The sequence below is a fragment of the Salvelinus alpinus genome, chromosome 17 (genome assembly GCF_045679555.1).
Source record: "Salvelinus alpinus chromosome 17, SLU_Salpinus.1, whole genome shotgun sequence".
Classification (NCBI taxonomy): Eukaryota; Metazoa; Chordata; class Actinopteri; order Salmoniformes; family Salmonidae; genus Salvelinus; species Salvelinus alpinus.
The window spans coordinates 38,114,610-38,140,249 of record NC_092102.1 but is presented as its reverse complement, the minus strand read 5'-3'; the positions used below and the strand labels follow the sequence as shown (position 1 = coordinate 38,140,249).

General features: G+C 43.3%; 1 protein-coding gene across 4 annotated transcripts in view; it reads left to right on the top strand.

Annotated features, from left to right (window-relative positions):
* Positions 1-25,640, top strand: part of uckl1b (uridine-cytidine kinase 1-like 1b) — a 77,413-nt gene that overhangs the window by 7,992 nt on the left and 43,781 nt on the right. The window contains exons 2-4 of one of the 4 annotated variants that reach the window (XM_071348886.1): positions 18,138-18,325; positions 22,004-22,197; positions 22,751-22,857. In XM_071348886.1, the coding sequence (XP_071204987.1) occupies positions 18,267-18,325; positions 22,004-22,197; positions 22,751-22,857 (360 nt within the window). In that variant the 5' untranslated portion in view covers positions 18,138-18,266. Of the gene's footprint in view, positions 1-3,084; positions 3,485-18,137; positions 18,326-22,003; positions 22,198-22,750; positions 22,858-25,640 lie in introns of those variants that run through there. The other 3 variants (XM_071348884.1, XM_071348887.1, XM_071348888.1) reach the window with 3 other exon arrangements.

The following is a 25,640-nucleotide window of genomic DNA, read 5'->3' as shown; positions in this document are numbered from 1 at the left end:
TATAAAAATGGACGTTACACACGGCTTATCACATTTAACAAACCAAACATTCAGATACCGTTATAAAAGGTGAAGTAAAAACCCAAACCGGTCCGTGCATCAATACCGGTATATAGTAAAATACGGTATACCGCCCAGCCCTAGCATTGACTGACCTTCATGTCTTAATGTGATGATGGACTGTCGTTTCTCTTTGCTTGTTTGAGCTGTTCTTGCCATCATATGGACTTGGTCGCTTTCTCAGCCATTTACTCATTGCGCTAGCAAATTGAAGAATAACTACAGTAATTGTTGGTGATTAGGAAACATATGAGAATAAGTGCAAGCTTCAGCACACAATGTCCAGGGGGTGAGTACGCTCTACCGCTATGGGATAATTTAGTTGGTGTAACGTAAGACAGTCTCGTTTTCCAATTGTTTTTGTAGTGTGAATCGTTCCTGTTCATACCGAGGTGAAGAGTGGAACATTGAAGGAATTAATCCGAGCCTCATGCTGGCACTGTTTCGAATAGATCTCTTAGATTGGTGGGAGCATGGTCCCAGTGATGTACTAGGCCGTCTTCACCACCCCTGGAGAGCCTTGTGGTCGTGGACAGAGCAATTCCCGTACCAGGCCATGATGCAAACAGTCAATACGCTCTAGATGGTGCCGCAGTAGTATTTGGAGATGACCCGGAGTAGCATGCCACATTTCTTCAGAGCCCTCTTGACAAGAGTGGTGGAGTTGTTGGTCCATGTCAAGTCCTCGAGGAAATTAAAACTGCTAACTCTCTCTACGCCAGTCCCGTTGATGTGGTTCGGGGCATGTTCCCTACTCTTCTTCCTGAAGTCAACAATCAACTCTTTTGTTTTGCTGACGTTGACGGAGAGGTTGTTGTCCTGGCACCACAATGCCAGTTCACTTATCTCCTCCCTATAGGCTGACTCATATTGTTGGTTATCAGGCCTACATCCGTGGTGTCATTAGCAAACTTGATGATGGAGTTGGTGTCATGCAAAGCCACGCAGTCATGAGTGAACAGGGAGTACAGCAGAGGGCTGACGACACACCACTGGGGGCCCTGTGTTAAAAGACAGTGTGGAGGAGGAGGGGGTGTTACCAAATCCTCACAGCCTGTGGTCTGCCCATCATGAAGTCCAGGATCCAGTTGCAGAAGGTGGTGTCCAGACCCAGGGTTCTGAACTTGGTGTGGAGCCTGGAGGGAACAATAGTGTTGAATGCTAAACTGTAGTCTATGAACAACATTCTTACATAGGTGTTCCTCTTGTTCCAATGTGTTACGTCCGTGTGAATAGCGATGGAAATGGCATCTTCCGTGGATCTGCTGGAATTGTAGGCAAATTGGAGTGGGTCCAGCACTCACTCTGAGGACGCGACCAGGGATGCCAACCGGGCCAGGGGCTTTGTGAGTATTCACTCTTTTGAGAGTTTTCCTCACGTCAGCCTCTGAGAGCGTAAGCACCTGGTCGTCCAGAGCAGCAAGAGGCGTCCTGGATGGCTCGGTATTGTCTGCCTCGAAATGAGCACAGAATGTTTTAATCTTGTCTGAGAGGGAGACTTCGGTGGGCACGACACAACTGGATTTACCTTTGTAGTCCGTGGTAGTCTGTAATCCTTGCCACATGCGTCGCGAGTCTGAGTTGTCGAACATCAATTCAAGTTTGAGTCTGTATTGTCTTTTTGATTCCCTAATGGATTTGCGGAGCTCGTACCTGCTTTCCTTGTATATGTCGCACGCATCACAGTCATCGCGGTTTGCTGACATTGAATGCTGCAGTACAGGCTCTCAGCATTGTACGAACATCTCCGTTCATCCAGGGTTTTTGGTTAGGGTATCTCCGGATTGTTATTGTGGGTACAACATCAACACATTTTCTACTGACGTCTGTGACTGATGATGTATATTCCTCAATGTTGATGGATGAGACCTGGATGGATGAATCTTTGAACATATTCCAATCAGTATTCTCAAAACAGTCCTGCAGCAATGAGTCTGCCTCTGTCTAGTGCCTCACTATTCTCTGTGTCGGTGGCTCCCTTTTGAGTTGCTGCTTGTAGGTGGGGAGTAGGAACAGAGACATGATCTGATTGGCTGAAGTGGGGGCGGGGGAAGGCTTTGTACGCATCGTGGATGTTTGTTTATACATGGCCCAGCACATCGTTTCCTCTTGTGGGGCAGGATACATCTTGTTGATATATATAATGTGTTTTAAACATGCTTGGTTAAAATCACCCACGACAATAAAGACTGCTTCCGGGTGAGAGGATTCTTGTTGGCTAATGATCTTGTACAGTTCGCTGAGTGCCGCCTTGGTGTTTGCTTGTGCAATACGTACACAGTTGTAATAATAACACACGAGAATTTCCTCTGCGTATAGTGAGGTCAGCATTTTAGCAGGTCGGGTGAACAGGAGCTCGAGATATTTTCAACTTCGGTATACCAGGAATTTTTGATGAAGAAACATACCCCTCCCCTTCTCTTACCAGAAGCCGCTGTTCTATCTATACGGAACATGAAAAAGCCATCAGTGGGTGTGCGCATGTGTGTGCACGCTGTCATGCTGCTGTCCCCAGACTCGGGTGTCAGGCACGTAGAGAAACAGTGACTGCCCACTAGGGAATACTATTCCCCCCCCCCCCTCTGTCCTCCTCTCTGTCTTTCCCTCCTTTTTTCTCTTGCTTTCTCTCTCTGAGAAAGCAAACACTCCTCCGTTTGTTTGTTGTTGACTTGAAGTACAACTCAAACATCGAGGGGGCATTTAGAGGCTCTTTCTCTCTCTCTCTCTCTCTCTCTCTCCCTCTTTCTGTTGTTTCTCTTTCTCTGTCTCTTCTAGTGAAGTGTTGTGACAATGACTGTCAGAAACAGATTACTAGTTGGTTGGTGGGCCTGGCGAGGCGAGTGGCGTGTGTGTGTGTGTGTGTGTGTGTGTTGGTGTGTATACAACTGCAGAGGGGAGGACTCTCTCTAACCTGCTGCTATTAATACAACCTAATGAACATAATCTGGAGGACAGGTTATCCTCTTACGTTTGTTGGCTGCACGGCTGGTTGCGAAGCACAGGGGAGGGGAGGGGGAGTGATAGAGAGAGAAGGAGAGGGAAAGCAGGCTGTGCTGCAGATTCTTTCCTATTGCGCTCTTTATCTACAATGTTCTCTCTCTGCCGCTCGGAGGGAATAGAAAGCAAAACAGATGTTTGAAGCATAGTTTCGTTTCTCCCCCAACTGTCTCTATCTTTCTCTTTCCTTTCTTTCTTGCTCTCCCGTTCTCTCTGTTGTGGACTAGCCAGAGGGGCAGTAGGACTAAGTGCCTCCTGTGCACTTGTGTATCAGTAGCTGATGTCAACCTCACTGACAATAACAAGAACTGAAACACTAGTTAACATCTCATAGACAAACCCTTGTTCTCCTATCATCTTGTTTCATCATGAATACTTTGAATACAGGAGCTAGGATATCAGGCTGCTGGACTGTAACAGGCTGCAGGTAAGTGCCTCACATTTATTTATATATTTATTTTTATTCTACTGTCATTTGTCTTCTTTCTCTGTGTCTATATAGTTTACCCCTCTATCTCTGTGTTTAAGACTGAGCTCCATGCGAGCTGCGTCATTCATTTCATTGTATTTATTTATCCAGGATAGTCCATTCAGTAACACTTGCCACTGTTTTTCAGGGAGTCCTGTACATGCCTGTGTGTTTTCATTCCCTCCACTCCTCTATAGCAGTGACTAGTGAGTTATCCTTATCTGTCTTTCTCTTTTAAAGAGACTGGCTGGCAGGACATGACCAACCAATCTCTTCTATAGCTAGTGGGCTTTAGTAGAATACAAGTTTTTGTTGTGTGGTGATGGGTTAGCTATTTAGCTTATGTAATAGCTTACCTGAGGGGTATCCTATGAAGCAAGCTAGATCTACTCAAGGTTTTCTAAAGCTAACCAGCTTCAGTTAAAAGGTTCGTCAGTACTCAAGCTTCATCAGTACTACGAAGGTGGATGTTGCTCGTCCGCCTGCTGCTAACTCTAGCAGGCTTGTAACTGTGTGTGCATGTCGAACATAGCTAGTTTACACCGAACTCTTCATTGAGACAATGCTGAAACATAAATCCATGGGCGAGTCAGTGCCACATTTTCAAAATCAAAATTAAAGAAAAGTTATCTTCCAAGTTCAGCAGGCTATGGTGTGAAATAGGCTTTTAGAAGGGCCGTCTTATTACTTATCGTTAATGTCATCTTTATTTTATTACTTATCGTTAATGTCATCTTTATTTTATTACTTATCGTTAATGCCATCTTTATTTTATTACTTATCGTTAATGCCATCTTTATTTTATTACTTATCGTTAATGCCATCTTTGGTGTGCTTATCAATGCACAAGCATCTCTTTTCCCACTCCTATCTATATATATATCTATATTTATTTTTTTTCACAACGTTTTACATTGTGTGAAGTTTAAAATACATTCTGTCATTACTAAATGTGCAATGTGATATATTTTAACATTGTTATTTTTTCATATACAATACTAATTTGATTAATTTAATATTGAATTATTCGTCCTCCTGTGGGTAGTTTGTAATGTCAGGTTATCAAATCAAATCGTATTAGTCACATGTGCCGAACAGGTATTATAGTGAAACAACTTTATAGTGAAATGCTTACTTATGAGCCCATACTGACAATGCAGTTTAACCTCACTAGGGTAGGGGGCACTATTTTCACCTCCGGATGAAAAGCGTGCCCAAAGTAAACTGCCTGTTACTCAGGCCCAGAAGCTAGGATATGCATATAATTGGTAGATTTGGATAAAAAACACTCTAAAGTTTCCAAAACTGTTAAAATAATGTCTATGAGTATAACAGAACTGATATGGCAGGCGAAAACCTGAGAAACATCCATCCATTGACTGCCTTTACAGTATCCAATGACTAACATGCTGACCAGACCGGACACGTTGCGTGCGCGAGCGTCGCAAAATAAATTTAGAAATCCATGTTATTCAATTATTGCACCCACACTGCTCGCGAACGAGCGTCTGCGTTACCAAGGGCTAAAATAGAAGTCATTCCTATTTCTGACGCAGATCGCGCTGAAAGTCCTGCCTCTCCCATCTCCTCATTGGTTTATAGAAGCAGGTACCCACGTGCCATCTCCTCATTGGTTATACCCACGTGGGTGATTGAAAGACGAACTGTTTTGCCGGTAGTCGTGGTAATACTATGAAAGTTTAGATGCGATCACCATATAAGTTCAACATGAAAAAGCCTGGAAGGAGGAGAGATGACTAGAAACGATTCGGTTGGCCGTTTTATGTGTGGATTAATTTGTCGGAGTAGAGGACCCTGTGCAGTTCAGGTAAAATAACAACTCAATGTTTATATCCCAGGACAAATTAGCTAGCAACAGCAAGCTAGCTAAATAGGACAAATTAGCTAGCAAGTGCAAGCTAACTAGCTAAATTGCCATGTTTAATGTTTAATGCTTTTCGACCTGTCCCCAAATTAATATCATTGGTTCAGAGTTTGTTTTGATATTTTAACCTGCGTGTCATGATCGCATTTGGTGTAGGGGGACAAAATAAATTTATGCACGATGGCGCACGCGCGCTGCCGGTTTGGGTACCGTGTTAGGACTCAGATTGCACTTCCTATGGCTTCCACTAGATGTCAACAGTCTTTAGAAATTGTTTCAGGCTTGTATTCTGAAAAATGAGAGAGTAAGACCACTCTGAATGAGTGGACCCTGCAGTGTCCCAGAACTGTTTACGACCGAGAGCGCGCCTTTCTTATTTTTCTTTTATATTGACGAAGCTATTGTCCGGTGGAAATATTATTGATTATTATGACTAAAAACAACCTGAGGATTGATTATAAACATCGTTTGACATGTTTCTATGAACTTTACTGATACTTTTGGGATTTTTCATCTGCCTGTTGTGACCGCCTTGGAGCCATTGGATTACTGAACAAAACGCGCCAACAAAACTGAGGTTTTTGGATATAAAGAGGGACTTTATCGAACAAAACAAACATTTATTGGGTAACTGGGAGTCTTGTGACTGCAACCTTATGAAGATCATCAAAGGTAAGTGATTAACTTTATCGCTATTTCTGACTTTTGTTACTCCTTTACTTGGCTGGTAACTGTTTGTAATGTTTTGTGTGCATGGTGGTATGCTTTCGCCGTAAAACCTTTTTGAAATCTGACACAACGGTTGGATTAACAAGAAGTTAATCTTTAAGCCGATGTATAACACTTGTATGTATTTTGAATTTTTATTATGTGTATTTCTGTTTTTGAATTTGGTGCTCTGCAATTTCACTGGATGTTGGCCAGGTGAGACGCTAGCGTCCCACACATCCTAGAGAGGTACATTTTTTTATTAAAAAACAAGTAATTAAAGAGTAGCAGTAAAATAACAATAGCGAGACTATATGCAGGGGGGTACCGGTACAAAGTCAATGTCAACCGGCTTATTGTCAACCGGCTTACATCAATGTCAACCGGCTTACAAAGTCAACCGGCTTATTGAGGGAATATGTCGGGAGTTATTAAAGTGACTATGCATAGATGATAACAACAGAGAGTAGCAGCGGTGTAAAAGAGGGGGGTGGGGGGAGGAGTGGCAATGCAAATAGTCTGGGTAGCCATTTGATAAGATGTTCAGTAGTCTTTTGGCTTGGGGGTAGAAGCTGTTTAGAAGCCTCTTGGACCTAGACTTGGCGCTCCAGTACTGCTTGCCGTGCGGTAGCAGAGAGAACAGTCTATGATTAGGGTGGCTGGAGTCTTTGACAATTTTTAGGGCCTTCCTCTGGCACCGCCTGGTATAGAGGTCCTGAATGGCAGGAAGCTTGGCCCCAGTGATGTACTTGGCTGCTCGCACTACCCTCTGTAGTGCCTTGCGGTCGGAGGCCGAGCAGTTGCCATACCAGGCAGTGATGCAACCAGTCAAGATGCTCTCGATGGTGCAGTTGTAGAACCTTTTGAGGATCTGAGGACCCATGCCAAATCTTTTCAGTCTCCTGTGGGGGAATAGGTTTTGTCGTGCCCTCTTCATGACTGTCTTGGTGTCCCTCGACCATGTTAATTTGTTGGTGATGTGGACACCAAGGAACTGGAAGCTCTCAACCTGCTCCACTACAGCCTCGTTGATGAGAATGGGGGCATGCTCGGTCCTCTTTTTCCTGTAGTCCACAATCATCTCCTTGATCACGTTGAGGGAGAGGTTGTTGTCCTGGCACCACAAGGCCAGGTCTCTGACCTCCTCCCTATAGGCTGTCTCGTCGTTGTCGGTGATCAGGCCTACCACTGTTGTGTCATCGGCAAACTTAACTTATTTGGGGTACCCCCCCTTCTTCTCAATTTCCGCCTAAAGACATACCCTAATCTAACTGCCTGTAGCTCAGGCCCAGAAGCAAGGATATGCATATTCTTGGTATCATTTGAAAGGAAACACTCTGAATTTTGTGGAAATGTGAATTGAATGTAGGAGAATATAACAGAATAGATCTGGTAGAAGAAAATACAAGGAAATAAACATTTGTTTTCTGTTTTTTATTGTTGCTGCATCATCTTTCAAATGACCAAGAACAGCCAAACATACAGATAGGATGCTGTGGATGATTTTAATGAAGAACATAAGATGGCAACAATAGCTGAGCAAAGTTTTAGACAGATAACTTCAAAAATGAGCGAGCTACATGACATTGAGCATGAAGTCACCCAGGTGTCCCACACAAATGTATGTGTGGCCGAATTGGTGGCCGAGTTGGTACAGTGATACATTTTGAAGGAAAGAACTATATACAAAATATATAAATGCTATTCTAACACCCCCCCCCCCCCAAAAAAAAATAAATATATAAAAAATAAATAATAATAAACTAACAAATAACAAGGGTAACTATTTACACATTTCTATTTACAATATTGTGAAGACCCTCAGTCCTCTACACAATATTGTGCTGCTGGTGCCATGGCCCATAGCAGTCTCTTTCTGCTGTAAAGCAGAGGCTTACTGAACAGGTGGTGCAGGTGATGGGGCATTTCCTGTGACAAAGCGCACAACGACGTCTCCCTACTGGCCCTTTTTGCCCTGAGGCACATTCATGCCTGCAGAGATGAATCTGGGCAGGTGAACACCACTGGTTGACGGAGCAGAAGGTGCTGCAGTGGACTTGCTGTAGCTAGCAAGCTCCTGGATGAGCAGCTCCCTGAAGGCTAGCTGTGAGATGGGGGGCTGTCCACAGCTCTTGGCCATTTCCTTCTGGAGGATGAAGGAATTCACCACAGCAATGTCAATGAAATGATAGAAAAATGTCTTGTACCATTTTATGGTCTTGTGGAAAACATTGTAGTATCCTATCAGCGCATCTGACAGGTCCACACCTCCCATGCCCTTGTTGTAGTCCTTCACAGCAGCTGGGATGGGGAATTTTTTTGTGGTCCATGCCCCGGCCCCGTCCTTCACACGCCTGACGACGTGATCTCCACTGGAGGACTTGTGGATACTGGAGCACATGACCACCTCTCTGGTATCCATCCACTCACAAACAGCAGGCCATCTTCACGGATCCATCTCATGGTACCCTGCTCAGCCCGCTTAGGCATGTCTTTCACCTTTGTCTTTGGAAATCCCACCCTGTTGGTACAAATGGTGCCACAAGCCCACACCTCCCGCTTCCTCAGCTCTGTAAACAGGGTAGGGCTTGTGTAGAAGTTGTCCACAAACAGTTTGTAGCCCTTCCCCAGCAGTTGAAAATCCAATAACTCCATAACAGAATCATAACTAAGTCCATTACTGGTAGCAAAACTGTTTTCCCCCTCATAAACAAAAAAGTTGCAAGTGTAGGCTCACACAGAATCAGCCAAAACAAACAGTTTGTAACCCCATTTGGTTGGTTTGTTACGCATGTATTGTTTGAGGCTGATTCTGGCCTTTGAGGCTACCATCCTCTCATCGATGGACAGGTTCTGGGCGGGCTGAAAATAGGACTTGCAGGTCTCAACGATGCTGGGGTAGAGAGGTTTGATTTTGCAGAGCCTATCAAACCTTGGTGTGCCTCTCTTCTTGTCATTCTCCCCATCAACTTCTGGGTCACTGATATGAAGCGCCCGTGAGGTAGTCAGAAACCTTTTACAAGACATGACAGTCATGGGGAAAGGCAGTTGATAGAGAGCTGGCGTTTTCCAGTAGTCCCTTAGAGTTTTCAACTTCACCAGCCCCATGTAAATGACCATTGAAAAGTAGCAGAAAAGGTCTGACATGGAAATGGTCTTCCATGCCTCTTTCTTTCCTGCCTGCTTCTTAGCCCCATACTTATTGGTGTTCGACACCAGGGAATCAATAACTGACGAGTTGAAAAACAGTTGAAAAAGTTGAAGAGGGCTGTACTTTGCAGTCATGTCTAGTTGAGGTCCTGGCTGCCTTTTGGGTCTAAAAACTGGTGGATTTGGTTCCACATCATCTTCTAACACAGAGTGCCAACAACCATCTGGCCCTCTGTCTGCAGGTTTCTCTCTTCCCCACCTCCGCTTCTTTGTCACTGACTTCACACCTCTAGATGGCCAGGTAGGTGTGGAGCCGGAGACAGCGGGGGTCCGGCTGGATGAACCAGCTTCAGAGGGAGATGGACACCTAGACATTGGCGGCTCATAGTCAGAATCACTGCCACTGAGAAAGATTTAAAAAATCAGTAACAATACTTTCACGTATGAGCCCTGTATCAACACGTAAAATAATCAGATATATATAGAGTACAGGGAACATCCATTCCATGTTTATGTAAAATAAATTTAAAAAATATATCACACACACACAGTATAGCCAATGTGTACTTTACACATTTCATTACAGATGATATTTTTATATATTGCAAATAAAATAAGAAAATCTTAAAAAGAAATCTCAAATGAATAATATTTGATATTATTAATTTCAAACAATGACATTAGCATTAGAATTTACCAATCCAGCATGGCATCCTCGCCATGCAGAAACATGTCATCCGCCTGTGAATCAAAACTAGCTTCGCTGAAAGATTCATCTTCCTGAAGCAACTCGGTCTCGCTGTCTCTATCAATTTCCTCTATAATTTGGGTTAAATCTGTATACCTAGACTTTGTTTTAGCTTTTCCTGATTTATTCGCCATAATTTAAATATATAAACTTGTTGAAAATGCTATTGAATATGTACTGCTATGCGTGACACTCGTGGCTCCGTCAAGTAGGATTTGCAATGGCGAATGAACCTCTTTTACGCCAGAGTTTACGACAAAGGCTGGTCTTCGAACGTATAACCATTACATATTGCCGTTTACCTCAGCTCATTGGCAATCTTCCAAGCTAGATTTCAAGATGATCAGTGGTCATTGGGCCAAAATACAGTCAATCAACGATAGACCGGTCCTACCATTGGTGCGCAATGAGGTCATTGATTGGTGTCTTCAAATCGGTTTGTTTCGGTCAATACGTCCCGGGAAAAGAACCATCAAGTATGGTTGTGTTAGTAACCACCAGAGGATTGCAATGAAACCAACCATGACCGGATAAACGTTTGTTTAGTGTGTGTAATTACCACGAACGCTTCATTCAAAGTTGAATGAGACGGAAATCACGACGCAAGCGGTTTACAAATGTTTCGTGTTAGGCTATAAAAATTGATTTTATCAAACAAAACGAACATTCACTGTATAGTTAGGACACTTGGCATTGCCACCAGAGGAAGATCTTCAATGGTAAGCGATTTATTTGATTGTTATTTCTGACTTTCGTGACACTAATGCTTGGTTGGAAAATGCTAGTAATACTTGTGTGTGGGGCGCCGTCCTCAGAAAATTGCATGTTTGCTTTCGCAGTAAAGCCTTTTTGAAATCTGACACAGCGGCTGGATTAATAAGACGTTAATCTTTTAAATGATGTAAGATACATGTATTTACAAGAATGTTTAATATAACGAATGGTGTATTTAGAATGTTAGCTCTCTGCGGTTTCACCGGATGTTGGCCTGGTGGGACGTTAGCGTCTCACCTACCCCAGAGAAGTTAATGATGGTGTTGGAGTCGTGCCTGGCCGTGCAGTCATGAGTGAACAGGGAGTACAGGAGGGGACTGAGCACGCACCCCTGAGGGGCCCCTGTGTTGAGGATCAGTGTGGCGGATGTGTTGTTACCTACCACTTACCAACTGGGGGTGACCCGTCAGGAAGTTCAGGATCCAGTTGCAGAGGGAGGTGTTTAGTCACAGGGTTCTTAGCTTATTGATGAGCTTTGAGGGCACTATGGTGTTGAACGCTGAGCTGTAGTCAATGATTAGCATTCTCACGTAGGTGTTCCTTTTGTCCAGGTGGGAAAGGACTGTGTGGAGTGCAATAGAGATTGCATCATCTGTGGATCTGTTAGGGTGGATTGCAAATTGGAGTGGGTCTGGGGTTTCTGGGATAATGGTGTTGATGTGAGCCATGACCAGCCTTTCAAAGCACTTCATGGCTACCAACCGGAATGCTACGGGTCGGTAGTCATTTAGGCAGGTTACTTCAGTGTTCTTGGGCACAGGGACTATAGTCGTCTGCTTTAAACATGTGGTATTACAGACACGGACAGGCAGAGGTTGAAAATGTCAGTGAAGACACTTGCCAGTTGGTCAGCGCATGCTCGCAGTACACGTCCTGGTAATCTGTCTGGCCCTGCGGCCTTGTGAATGTTGACCTGTTTAAAGGTCTTACTCACATAGGCTGTGGAGAGCGTGATCACACAGTCTTCCAGAACAGCTGGTGCTCTCATGCATGTTTCAGTGTTATTTGCCTCGAAGCGAGCATAGAAGTAGTTTAGCTCGTCTGGTAGGCTCGTGTCACTGGGCAGCTCTCGGCTGTGCTTCCTTTTGTAGTTTGTAATGGGTTGCAAGCCCTGCCACATCCGAAGAGCATCAGAGCCGATGTAGTACGATTCGATCTTTGTCCTGTATTGAAGCTTTGCCTGTTTGATGGTTGGTCGGAGGGCATAGCGGGATTTCTTATAAGCTTCCGGGTTAGAGTCTCTCTCCTTGAAAGCGGCAGCTATAGCCTTTAGCTCAGTGTGGATGTTGCAAGTAATCCATGGCTTCTGGTTGGGGTATGTACTTATGGTCACTGTGGGGACGACATCATCGATGCACTTATATCGTGTTCTCAGTCAACTTACCTGGTAAAATAACGGTAAAATAAATAAATAAAATTGATGAAGCCAATGACTGATGTGGTGTACTCAATGCCATCGGAGAAATCCCGGAACATATTCCAGTCTGTGCTAGCAAAACAGTCCTGTAGCTTAGCATCTGCTTCATCTGACCACTTTTTTATTGTTCGAGTCACTGGTGCTTCCTGCTTTAATTTTTGCTTGTAAGCAAGAATCAAGAGGATAGAATTATGGTCAGATTTGCCAAATGGAGGGTGAGAGAGAGCTTTGTATGCATCTCTGTGTGTGGAGTAAAGGTGGTCCAGAGTTTTTTTCCCTCTGGTTGCACATTTAACATGCTGATAACAAGACGGATTTAAGTTTCCCTGCATTAAAGTCCCCAACTTCTAGGAGCGCCGCCTCTGGGTGAGCCTTTTCCTGTTTGCTTATGCCAGAATACAGCTCATTCAGTGCTGCCCTAGTGCCAGCATCAGTCTGTGGTGGTATGTAGACAACTATGAAAAATACAGATGAAAACTCTCTAGGTAGATAGTGTGGTCTACAGCTTATCATGAGATACTCTACCTCAGGCGAACAAAACCTTGAGACTTCCTTAGATATCGTGCACCAGCTGTTATTTACAAAAATACGTAGTCTGCCGCCCCTTGTCTTACCAGACGCCGCTGTTCTGTCCTGCCGGTACAGCGTATAACCAGCCAGCTGTATGTTGATAATGTCATTGTTCAGCAACGACTCCGTGAAGCATAAGATGTTACAGTTTTGAATGTCCCGTTGGTAGTTTAATCTTCCGCGTAGGTCATCGATTTTATTTTCCAAAGATTGCACGTTTGCTAGCAGAATGGAAGGAAGTGGGGTTTTATTCGATCGCTTACGAATTCTCGGAAAACTGCCCGCCCTCTGGCCCCTTTTTTCTCCGCCTTCCCTTCACACAAATGATGGGGATCTGGGCCTGTTCCCGGTAAGCAGTATATAATTCACATTGGGCTTGTCAGACTCGTTAAAGGAAAAAATGGATTCTGCCAATCCGTGGTGAGTAATCGCAGTTCTGATGTCCAGAAGTTATTTTCAGTCATAAGAGACAGTAGCAGCAACATTATGTACAAAACAAGTTTAAAAAATTGTTACAAATAACGCAAAGAAACAAAACAAAAAAAATTATTGGTTAGGAATACATAAAACGTCAGCCTTGTTCTCCAGCGCCATCTTAATTTGTGTAATGGTGAGTAAGGATGAGTTATGTGAAATCTGGAAGTAAGGTTTGCTGTGTACTCGTCAAGAAGTTGTGTACGCATCAAGACATTATTTTGTGTTGCAGTATGTGGAGTTGGGTGGTTAAAATGCAACATGTTGCATCGCCTGTGACCCACCATCTTGTTTACTGTTTACTATTATTATCAGCGCCAGGGGGGCCTGGATAGCTCCTCCATCTGGACTACATAGTTTGCTCTTATTTGCTGCTCTCTTTTATATAGACTTTTATGTTTGCATTTTTGTGCGTGTTGTAGTGTGAGGTCAGAATTGACACATTTATGTGTAAGAGATGTTTGTATCTGTGTAACTATGGAGTGAGGGCATGTTTTATGGCACCCTGGCTTGGCTTTAACTGATAACTCAGATTAGGTTTGGGCAGTATCCAGATTTTAATTCGTCATACCTTTTCTGTACCATACTGGGATATACGGTATTACTGAATATGAACACAAGGGGCGCCATTTAAAAAATAATATATATATATATATCCATGGCAAATGCATATCTGGAGCCCTAAATTGGAAATAATTTATTTGACACATCTTAGATTTCTTATAGTTATACTTAATTGGGCTGGCTGTCCCCCCCAAAATCTTGGTCAACCAAAAGTTGTCTGTTCTTTCGACCAATCAATTGGTCAACATTTTTAAACATGTATTTTTCCATATATATATAGACACGGTCACGCCCTGACCTTAGAGAGCCATTTTATTTCTCTATTTTGTTTGGTCAGGGTGTGATTTGGGGTGGGCATTCTATGTTGTCTATTTCTTTGTTGTTTTTGCCTAGTGTGGTTCCCAATCAGAGGCAGCTGTCTATCGTTGTCTCTGATTGGGGATCATATAATAGTTGTCATTATCCGTTTGGGTTTTGTGGGGTGTTTTCCGTTTAGTATCTGTGCCTGACGGAACTGTTCGCTTTCGTTTTTGTTATTTTTGTTTGAGTGAGTCTTGAGAATAAAGATCATGAACACTTTCCACGCTGCGCTTTGGTCCACTCTTCCTTACGACGAGCGTTACAGACACACCCTATGTGTTTTAAGAAAATCAACTATACGCATTGAGTTTGTCTGATGCTTAAACAAAGATCTAAATAACCCCCCCCAAAAAAACTTAACCTGACCCAACTATTCTCCTCCCGCTCCTGCTGGCTTTCACAGATTCTGCCATTACTCTCCTGAAGTTTCCGGTAATAGGAGAGGAGAAAGCAACCTTTCTCATGTTGAATGCCAATTTATCTGAAAATTTATACCGATCTGCGTGCCAGTTAAGGTTTTCATATGCACATTTTTGTGAAAGTTTAATTTTAAATAAAGTCTTCATCTTAAAACCATTGTCATGTGGTTAATTAAAATTCTATCCAAATCTAAATTAAAATGATACAAACCTAAAAAGTAAGTATGTAAAAATAGCCTGCAATAAAGCCAACAAATAAAAGCATTGCAACCAGCAGGTAGACAATATCCTGATAAAAATAAATATCCTGTTAATCACATTGGCTACACATGGTGTAACGCTCCTCCTCTTCATCTGATGATGAGGAATAGGAATCATCGGACCAACACGTAAGTGCTCATAGTAAATTGAATTAAATAAACTGAACACTGAATGACAAAAAAACAACAAAGAGAGCAAACGACACAAAACAGTCCTGTAAGGTGAAAAAACAGGAAACAACTACCCACAAACACAGGTGGGAACAGGCTACCTAAGTATGGTTCTCAATCAGAGACAACGATTGACAGCTGCCTCTGATTGGGGACCATACCAGGCCAAACACATAGAAAAGGACAACATAGAACAAAACATAGATTGCCCACCCCAACTCACGCCCTGACCAAACCAAAATAGAGACATAAAAAGGATCTCTAAGGTCAGGGCGTGACACATGGCCTGTCTGCAACAAACCTGAAACATTGTATCAACTATTAACTTGGGTCCAGCCCCAAAACTTGCACTAGCGAACTTGCAACATTGTATACAAGTTTACAGAGTTTCCCCTCTCATGACAGACACAGCTGTAGGCTATTTGCACAAGGGATAAGAAGCAGTGCTTGACTTGGGGAGGAGCTCACCGGAGCTGAGTACCCGGCACCTCAAATGTTCTACTGCTTGAGCTCCTGTTCCTCTTATAGAATACTAGCTCAAAATTATTGTGGAGCTCCTGCACCTAAATATAAACAGTACCGGCACCCAAAATGAATACCGGAACCTATTTCAGTCCAATGTCAAGCACTGATAAGAAGTAATCTGGTAGGCCTATTTTATGACATTTCCATTGGATCAGAGCGTAACATTTTTCACTTTGAGAGCTGGAAAGATTTGTCAGGTAGTCTATAGGCCTACTTCTATGTGTAAATCAGGCCAGGTAGCCTATAGGCCTACTTCTATGTGTAAATCAGGCCAGGTAGCCTATAGGCCTACTTCTATGTGTAAATCAGGCCAGGTAGCCTATAGGCCTACTTCTATGTGTAAATCAGGCCAGGTAGCCTATAGGCCTACTTCTATGTGTAAATCAGGCCAGGTAGCCTATAGGCCTACTTCTATGTGTAAATCAGGCCAGGTAGCCTATAGGCCTACTTCTATGTGTAAATCAGGCCAGGTAGCCTATAGGCCTACTTCTATGTGTAAATCAGGCCAGGTAGCCTATAGGCCTACTTCTATGTGTAAATCAGGCCAGGTAGCCTATAGGCCTACTTCTATGTGTGCGCGTCCTTACTCAACATTGACAGGAGCGCTCCAAACAAAAGACAATTACTAAATTGACTAAACTCGTAAATGCAATGAAACAAACCAAAACTTGTTTCTCAAGTGTAGCATAGGTTGTGCGATCTGCAAACAATGTGTCCACTCAGACAATGAGAACAGGAAGACTGGAATAATAATATTGAATGCATTAAAATAATTACCTTAACCAAAGTAATAAACATTGTACATTAGGAATTCAAATCAAATGTTATTTGTCACATACACATATTTAGCAGATGTTATTGCGGGTGTAGCGAAATGCTTGTGTTCCTAGCTCCAACTGTCACGCCCTGACCTTAGAGATCCTTTTTATGTCTCTATTTTGTTTTGGTCAGGGTGTGATTTGGGTGGGCATTCTAGGTTTTGTATTTCTTTGTTTCTGGCCGAGTGTGGTTCCCAATCAGAGGCAGCTGTCTATCGTTGTCTCTGATTGGGGATCATACTTAGGCAGCCCTTCTCCCTCTTTCTTTGTGGGATCTTGTTCTTTGTTTGTGTGCAGGGAGTTTGCACATTGAAGCTGGGCGGTCGTTGTATTCGTTATTGTGTTGTCCTGTTTTAGTTTCACTTCGTGATTAAATTATGTGGAACTCTGAGAACGCTGCGCCTTGGTCTCGTCCTTCCGACGACACCCATTACACCAACAGTGCAGTAATATCTAACAATTCACAACAATACACACAAATCTAAAAGTAAAAGAATGGAATTAAGAAATATATAAATGTTAGGACGAGCAATGTCGGTGTGGCATTGACTAAAATACAGTAGAATACATTATATACATATGAAATGAGTAAAGCAGTATGTGAACATTATTAAAGTGACCTGTGATTCCATGTCTATGTACAGGGCAGCAGCCTCTAAGGTACAGGGTTGAGTAACTGGGTGGCAGCCGGTAAGTGTACTACTACTGATACATGAAACTAGAAATTGATATAGACAAACAATCAAATGCAAACAATTCACACAATTAATGTGCACAAATTGGCAGGAGAGAGAGCATTCTGGAGAGAGAAGTGCATCTGGGCCTATGGTCAATCCAACGTCTGCATTGGCCATGCAATAGATTCTTCAAAGCAGCCACCCTTTGCCTTGATGACAGCTTTGCACACTTTTGGCATTCTCTCAACCAGCTTCAGCTGGAATGCTTTTCCAACAGTCTTGAAGGAGTTCCCCACATATGCTGAGCACTTGTTGGCTGCTTTTCCTTCACTCTGCAGTCCAATTCATCCCAAATCATCTCAATTTGTTTGAGGTCAGGTGATTGTGGAGGAAAAGGTCATCTGATGCAGCATTCCATCACTCTCCTTCTTGGTCAAATAGCACTTACACAGCCTGGAGGTGTGTTGGGTCATTGTCCTGTTGAAAAATAAATGATAGTCCCACTAAGCGCAAACCAGATGGGATGGCGTATCGCTGCAGAATGCTGCGGTAGCCATGCTGGTTAAGTGTGCCTTGAATTCTAAATAAATCCCCAACAGGGTCACCAGCAAAGCACCATCACAGCTCCTCCTCCATGCTTCATGGTGGGAACCACACATGTGTAGATCATCCATTCACCTACTCTGCGTCTCACAGACACGGCAGTTGGAACCAAAAATCTCAAATTTGGACTCATCAGACCAAAGGACAGATTTCCACCAGTCTAATGTTCATTGCTCATATTTCTTGGCCTAAGCAAGTCTCTTCTTCTTATTGGTATTTTGACTGGTAATGTGTTCAGACTGTTGACTGGTAGTGTGTTGACTGTTGACTGATAGTGTACACAGTATTTTGACTGGTAGTGTGTCCAGGGAAAGCACATGAAGAAAACAACTGATATGCAGAGGCTGCCATGCGCTTCTCCCCACTCCCTCTCCAAGCTGCCTTGGGTGGGATGGGTAGGGTATGAAAACACTGAGCTTTTGTAACCTTGCTGCCCTCCCCCTGATGTCTGCCTGCCACCTTTGACCCCTTGCTTGTTCCACTTGAAGGTATTTAGGCTATAAAGCCGTGGGGTGGAGTAGCACAGGGGAGTGGAGCCACACAGCCAGTGAAAGTCCAGAACAGGCAGGAACATCTACTACGTACCTACCTACCTGGGACTTTCTCCGACCACAGAAATGGGTTCCGGGTTCTTACAAACCTCTAAGGGAGAGGTGTGGATCTCTCGCTTAATACAGTAGGTGGACACACACACATATGTATATATATATAATGAGAGAGATGTTAATTGATTTGGCAATGTTAACATATGTTTCCCATGCCAATAAAGCCCTTGAATTGAGTTGAATTGAGAGAGAGAGAGAAATAAAGACAAGTTTAGTGGAGCTACAATCAGACAGCTAGAAGTGTGTTTAGACAAATGGTTTAGGCACCAGGGTTGCATGGGGACTAACCTGCTAGACAGCTAAACTGCCTCTAGACATAATGGCTTTGTAAAAGGCTTGTTAGGAATGTGATAGGTTAGGTTGGTTGTCCTGGATTGTACTGGTGGTGACTTTAATTAGATCAGAGATTGAGACTAAGTGGTTTAGGCATATTTCGCTACTGAGTTTAATCAAATGAGTGTGAGACTGACTATCCTTATTGTGGGCATGTTTTAAGAACAAAGTTGCATTTCACATGTCGAGTCATGGTGGCTGTAGTATTTTGGAGGGAATTGACTAAGCACGTTCCACTCAGCGTATTCTGTTCCATGTCAGACAGTCTGTGTGGTTTGAGTTGGGGCTGCGATCTTGGTAGAATAGTAATAGATGCATTTGAATGCCCTCCCCACCTCCCTGTATTGAGCTCTTGGTCTGATGCCATCCCATGCCCATGCGTCCAATGAAAACGAATGCACTCTGTAGGTCTACGTGTATAAATGTCTGTTGCAAGTACCTGTGAACCAATCACAGTTGTTCTAATGTTGTGACGTCCAGCGATCGGGTCTGGGTTGGTGTTAGATTTGCATATCCATTATGTGCATACAAATTCACACTGGCAGGTTCAAAGTACCAATGCTGTGTTCGTAACCAAGTGGGAGGTAGGAATTTACCAGTTGTGAAGTCGTAAATACCAGTTGGATGCATTCACATGCTTTGAACTTGTTGAGAAATGCAGATTGTCTAATTGCTAACAAGTTGTTTAAACCATAAACTAAAACTACAGCTATCATGCTTGTAAACAAATGATAGTGTTCAAAAACATGAATACATTTATTAAATTATATTTTGTTGCTTATAACTGCCGAAAATGATGGTATTAAGATAATTACCTTAGTACAGTGGTTGCTCCACTAAAAGTTGTGTGATTATGCTGCAGGACTTAGAGGTAATTTGTGGTTTAGTACGGTACCCTGCGTCACCACTTCATTGCTCCAGACCAGCGCAAGGGGGAGGTAGAGCACTGATTATGCTTTTGGGTCCAAAGGCGCTAATGTGTCTCTAACTTACAATTAATGGGTGACATAAACCTAAAAAGAAACTGCTAATTGTGCACAACTTCAGTATTACTTACTAAAACTGTTGTTACACTAAGGTTTTATTTATTATTATTTTTTTGTTAGGATTATTTTGCTCTTACTGTAGTACTGTATGCCACTCCCGACCCTTTCATGTTGTACAGCGCCTGAGTGGCACAATGGTCTAAGACACTGCATAGCAGCGCAAGCTGTGTTGCTACAGATGCTGGTTCAATACCTGTGCCAGCCTTGACTTGGAGACCCATGAGATGACTAGGTTTTTGTTTTTTCTCCCTATAAAAACAGAAATAATTCTAAATAACAAACTGCCATTATTTACAAATTAGTAAAAATGTCTCACCCCATGTTCAATGTCCGTTAAAGTGTTGCCAGTGTGGCGGGGTGGGGGTCCACCCCCTCCCCCTTCCTCCTCCTCACTTCCCCATGGGCTAGGTCGGTCTTCTGTGCGCTGCTCTGCAACCCATCCCGTGCCCTCTGACCTCGTGCCTTGAACCTTGTGCACTTTCAGGGGATACAGCTGGAGAACTGCAAGGCAATCCCATTGTGCGCCACTCGGGAGCCATGAACAATATGACCAATTTATATTGGCCTGCTAATAACAGGGTTAATAATATATCTGTGAGAATATCCAACGGGCTTTTAGATCATTTAAAATTAATAATAATCTCTGACAGCCTACACCTTCCTCCCCGTCTGGGAATTGAGCCCCGGGCTCCCGCGTGCCCACACGACACAGGGATTCTTTAGCTAAATAGCCCAGTACTGTAGCCTACTCCCGACCGTCACGTTGTACAGTGCCATATTTTCCGATCCATCCCAATGGAAATCCAGAGGGTTTTTCACTTTTCTTGGAGTAGAAACACTGTAATATTAAGCAAATTAATTATGCAACATTTCTTAAAATCAGTCCCATATGCTATGTTCTTACAAAAAAAGGTTTTAAATTCTCTAGTACAGCCACTATTAAAGGCTATCATTTGATAAATATGCCCTCTGGTGGTCAAACTAGCACTAACTAGCATTAATGGTACCAGTGGTTCACACTTAAATAACGTGCCATAGAATTCTGCGGCACATTGCAAGCTGCGCCGCAGTATGCTGCAACTTTTAAAGGACGAACCACTGTAGGTGACGTCAGAGGTTAGCTTGTGGGAATGTGAGAGCTCTGGATGATAGAGGAGTTTCCCACTAGTAATTACCAGTTGGAGGGGCATTCAATTGGATTTTTCCCAGTCGTATGTGGTAAATTCCCACTTGGTTATGAATGAAACATTATACTTGCTCTGTCAAAGATGGGTCTGCTAAGAGAGCTCATCTTGCAAGATCCATGCCATGTTTATGAGGCTATTTAGCAACGGTAGGCATTTCAGTAGTCAGTGGTAACTAAAATAAGAAGTTATACTAGTCATATAAGCAGGGTTTCATTTGTTGCGGGTTGCAACTATCCAAGTGTTGATGTACTGTACCCCTGATCAACAACAGACACAACAGTCCCCTTCCTCCCCCACCAGTGAAGACAAGCTGACTCTCAGGGGACAAAGGCTTAGCCTCAGGTCACACTTACACAACCAACCAGTGATCTTGCATTTGTCTTAGAAACCAACAACCTGTCTGTGTTAATGTGCATGGTAACTGTGATGTGAGCTTGCGTACCCTTGAGAAAGTTATTGAGAAGAGGGGAAGAAATGGAGAGAAAGGGATGGGGATTGACTCAATTCTATCATATGATTGACATATATTCAGTGGTTTGTATAGGAAGCAGTATACTCAGGCTAAACAAAGTACTTGGTGTAAACAGAGCACTGATCAAGGGTCCATCGTAAAAAGCAACAGGTGATCATTGATTACTGATTCCTTCTGACTGTTAGTTCTCTGTGTTAATCAATGTAGAAGGATAGATATGGAGGTGTTGCCATTGTCAGTGATACTGAATCACGTCAGTAATGTTTGTAGTATGCTGTCTCAACTGCCTGTGTCGTTTATCAGGAAAAGCAGAACGGGAACACACCTTTTTTATTACAGCCCAAATCAGACAGGTATTTGTACAAAGGTGACTGTTGTGAAATGTTTTATGTTGTCCCAACATAAACAACAACATATCCCATAATGCCTTTCTGTATCTCTCCTGATGGTCTTCACATATATCAATGTGTTCTATGCAGCGTTTTGTTGTATATGCTGTCATTTTTGGTGCTTGGTCCGAAGTCCAAAGAACATATGCTGGTATTGTGATAACAGTTCTCAAACTTTGAGCTGTCTTTTCAAATCTGATATTCACACATTCTGCGTTTTACAGGGATAGTTCACACCAAAAGTGTGTCAGTTTTTTTTTTCTTCATACTGCTGAAATTAAGAGGAAGTGACATGTTGCTCTTCTGTCTGATTATTTTGCAGCGGGGGCGGAGAGGGCTCCCTGGACAGACTCCTCACCTCCGTCAGCTCTGGGCTGTCACCACGGAAACGGACTACCAGCCAGTGCAAGTCAGAACCGCCCCTGCTGCGGACGTCCAAGCGGACCATCTACACAGCCGGCCGCCCACCCTGGTATAACGAACATGGAACCCAGTCCAAAGAGGCCTTCGTCATCGGTAGGAACCCTCAGGAGAATTGAATAGAATAATGCTTCGTTGACTGTTTTATGTCTCCTGCTTCCCAAGCCCTCTAAGTCAAGACACACACATGACATGGTGAACGTCACAGGGTTAAGGTCAGCTGCAGGGCTATCCACAGCCCTCTATTCCTGGTCAAATTGCTTGTGAATGAAACTACGTATTACTGTCACAATGTCATGCACCTGAAAGCTGTTCTATGATGTCGTGGGTGCCTGTGCTTTGTCTGAGAAAGCAGAGGGGATAACATCTGCTACAAGAGGAAACCAGACTTTCTTGGGAATAAGCATCAACGTGTTAACTGATAACGGTTATTGATGCCCCGTCGTAAGTCATTATTTGATATTTGAACACGGCAGGAGGGGTTTCTACACCACTGAACAGAAATGTTTCAGATAGTGCCCTGCTGATAAAAGAGACTCGTCCAGTTACTGTAGACATTGAAAAGCTACTTTCAGTTGAGCCAAGGACTTTTAAGTGGTCTACCTCGTTCATCTTACCTAGTTTCCATTGTGCCCTGTGTGTTCTGCAGGTCTGTGTGGGGGCAGTGCCTCAGGGAAGACCACTGTAGCCAGGAAGATCATAGAGGCTCTGGATGTCCCCTGGGTGGTCCTGCTCTCCATGGACTCCTTCTACAAGGTGTGTGTGTGTGTGCGTGTAGGGCACTATAAAATCCGAAGAACGCAGACGGAATCCAGACATTAAAACGTAATTCAACAATATTCAAAAATGTTTTGAACGTAGTAAGGAACCAACTAAATGTTCTGAAAATGAATTAAATTGCCCAAGTTTATCATAAGACATGAACAGAATGCTTCAGTGATTCGTACGAGAATTTCCCATCTGTGTGTGTGGTGCGCGTCTGTGTATCCGTTAGCAATAATGCTCATGAAAAGTCTTCTGGGAAATGGAAAGGTTTTCCCAAAAACCTTCTCAATTAAATGTTCATTACAAAGTAGCTTATGCTTACCTGGCCGAATGATATCATGGTTATTTGTATCACTCTACCACATGTGCGCTACAGAAACACAGCTAAACAACAGCCTCTTGCTAGGTGCACACTGGAATTAATGGATAACTACACCCAGAATCTATACACTACCGTTCAAAAGTTTGGGGTCACTTAGAAATGTCCTTGTTTTTGAAAGAAAAGCACGTTTTTGGTCCATTAAAATAACATAAAATTGATCAGAAATACAGTGTAGACATTGTTAATGTTGTAAATGACTATTGTAGCTGGAAATGGCTGATTTTTTTATGGAATATCTACATAGGCGTACAGAGGCCCATTATCAGCAACCATCACTCCTGTGTTCCAATGGCACGTTGTGTTAGCAAAGTTTATCATTTTAAAAGGCTAATTGATCATTAGAAAACCCTTTTGCAATTATGTTACATTTACATTTACATTTAAGTCATTTAGCAGACGCTCTTATCCAGAGCGACTTACAAATTGGAAAGTTCATACATAGTCATCCTGGTCCCCCCGTGGGGAATGAACCCACAACCCTGGCGTTGCAAGCGCCATGCTCTACCAACTGAGCCACACGGGACCTGTGCTAACACGGGATGTTAGCACAGCTGAAAACTGTTGTGCTATTTAAAGAAACAATACAACTGGCCTTCGTTAGACTAGTTGATTATCTGGAGCATCAGCATTTGTGGGTTCGATTACAGCCTCAAAATGGCCAGAAACCAAGAACTTTCTTCTGAAACTCATCAGTCTATTCTTGTTCTGAAAAATGAAGGCTCTTCCATGCGAGAAATTGCCAAGAAACTGAAGATCTCGTACAATGCTGTGTCCTACTCCCTTCACAGAACTGTGCAAACTGGCTCTAACCAGAATAGAAAGAGGAGTGGGAGGCCCCGGTGCACAACTGAGCAAGAGGACAAGTACATTAGTGTCTAGTTTGAGAAACAGACGCCTCACAAGTCCTCAACTGGCAGCTTCATTAAATAGTACCCGCAAAACACCAGTCTCAACGTCAACAGTGAAGAGGCGACTCCGGGATGCTGGCCTTCTAGGCAGAGTTGCAAAGAAAAATGTATATCTCAGACTGGCCAATAAAAATAAAATATTAACATGGGCTAAAGAACACAGACACTGGACAGAGGAACTCTGCCTAGAAGGCCAGCATCCCGGAGTCGCCTCTTAAGCTAAGGACCCTGGGACTAAACACCTCCCTCTGCAACTGGATCTTGGACTTCCTGACGGGCCACCCCCAGGTGGTAAGGGTAGGCAACAAAACATCTGCCATGCTGATCCTCAACACGGGGGCCCCTCAGTGGTGTGTGCTCAGTCCCTTCTGTACTCCCTGTTCACCCATAACTGCACGGCCAGGCACGACTCCAACACCATCATTAAGGTTGCTGATGACACAACAGTGGTAGGCCTGATCACCGACAACGACGAGACAGCCTATAGGGAGGAGGTCAGAGAACTGGCAGAGTGGTGCCAGGACAACAACCTCTCCCTCAAGACAAAGGAGCTGATCGTGGAATACAGGAAAAGGAGGGCCGAACACGCCGCCTTTCACATCGACGGGGCTGTAGTGTAGTGGGTCGAGAGTTTTAAGTTCCTTGATGTCCACATCACCAACAAACTATCATGGTCTAAACACATCAAGGCTGTCGTGAAGAGGGCATGACAAAACCTATTTCCCCTCAGGAGACTGAGAAGATTTGGCATGGGTCCCCAGATCCTTAAAAAGTTATACAGCTGCACCATCAAGCGCATTCTGGTGGGTTGCATCACCACCTGGTATGGCAACTGCTCGGCCTCCGACCGCAAGGCACTACAGAGGGTAGTGCGTACGGCCCAGTACATCTATGGGGCCAAGCTTCCCACCGTCCAGCACTATATACTAGGTGGTGTCAGAGGAAGGCCCAAAAAAGGAGGAAGGCCAAGTCATAGACTGTTCTCTCTGCTACCGCACGGCAAGTGGTACCGGAGCGCCAAGGTCCAAAAGGCTCCTTAACAGCTTATATCCCCAAGCCATAAGACTGCTGAACAGTTAATCAAATGGCCACCCAGACTATTTACATTGACAAAAAAATAAATACAAAATAAATAATAATTTTACATTGAGCCACTTCTTTGGTTTTACACTGCTGCTATTCACTGTTTTATCTATGCATAGTCACTTTACCCCTACCTACGTGTGCAAATTACCTCGACTTACCTGTACCCCCGCACATTGACTCAGAACCGGTTCCTCCTGTATATAGTCTTGTTATTGTTATTTTATTGTGTTAATTTTTATTTCATTTTTTACTTTAGTTTACTTAGTAAATATTTTCTTGAACTGCATTGGTGGTTATGGATCGTAGGTAAGCATTTCACTGTAAGGTCTACATCTGTTGTATTCAGCACATGTGACAAATACAATTTTATTTTATTTGACAATAACAACACAATAACA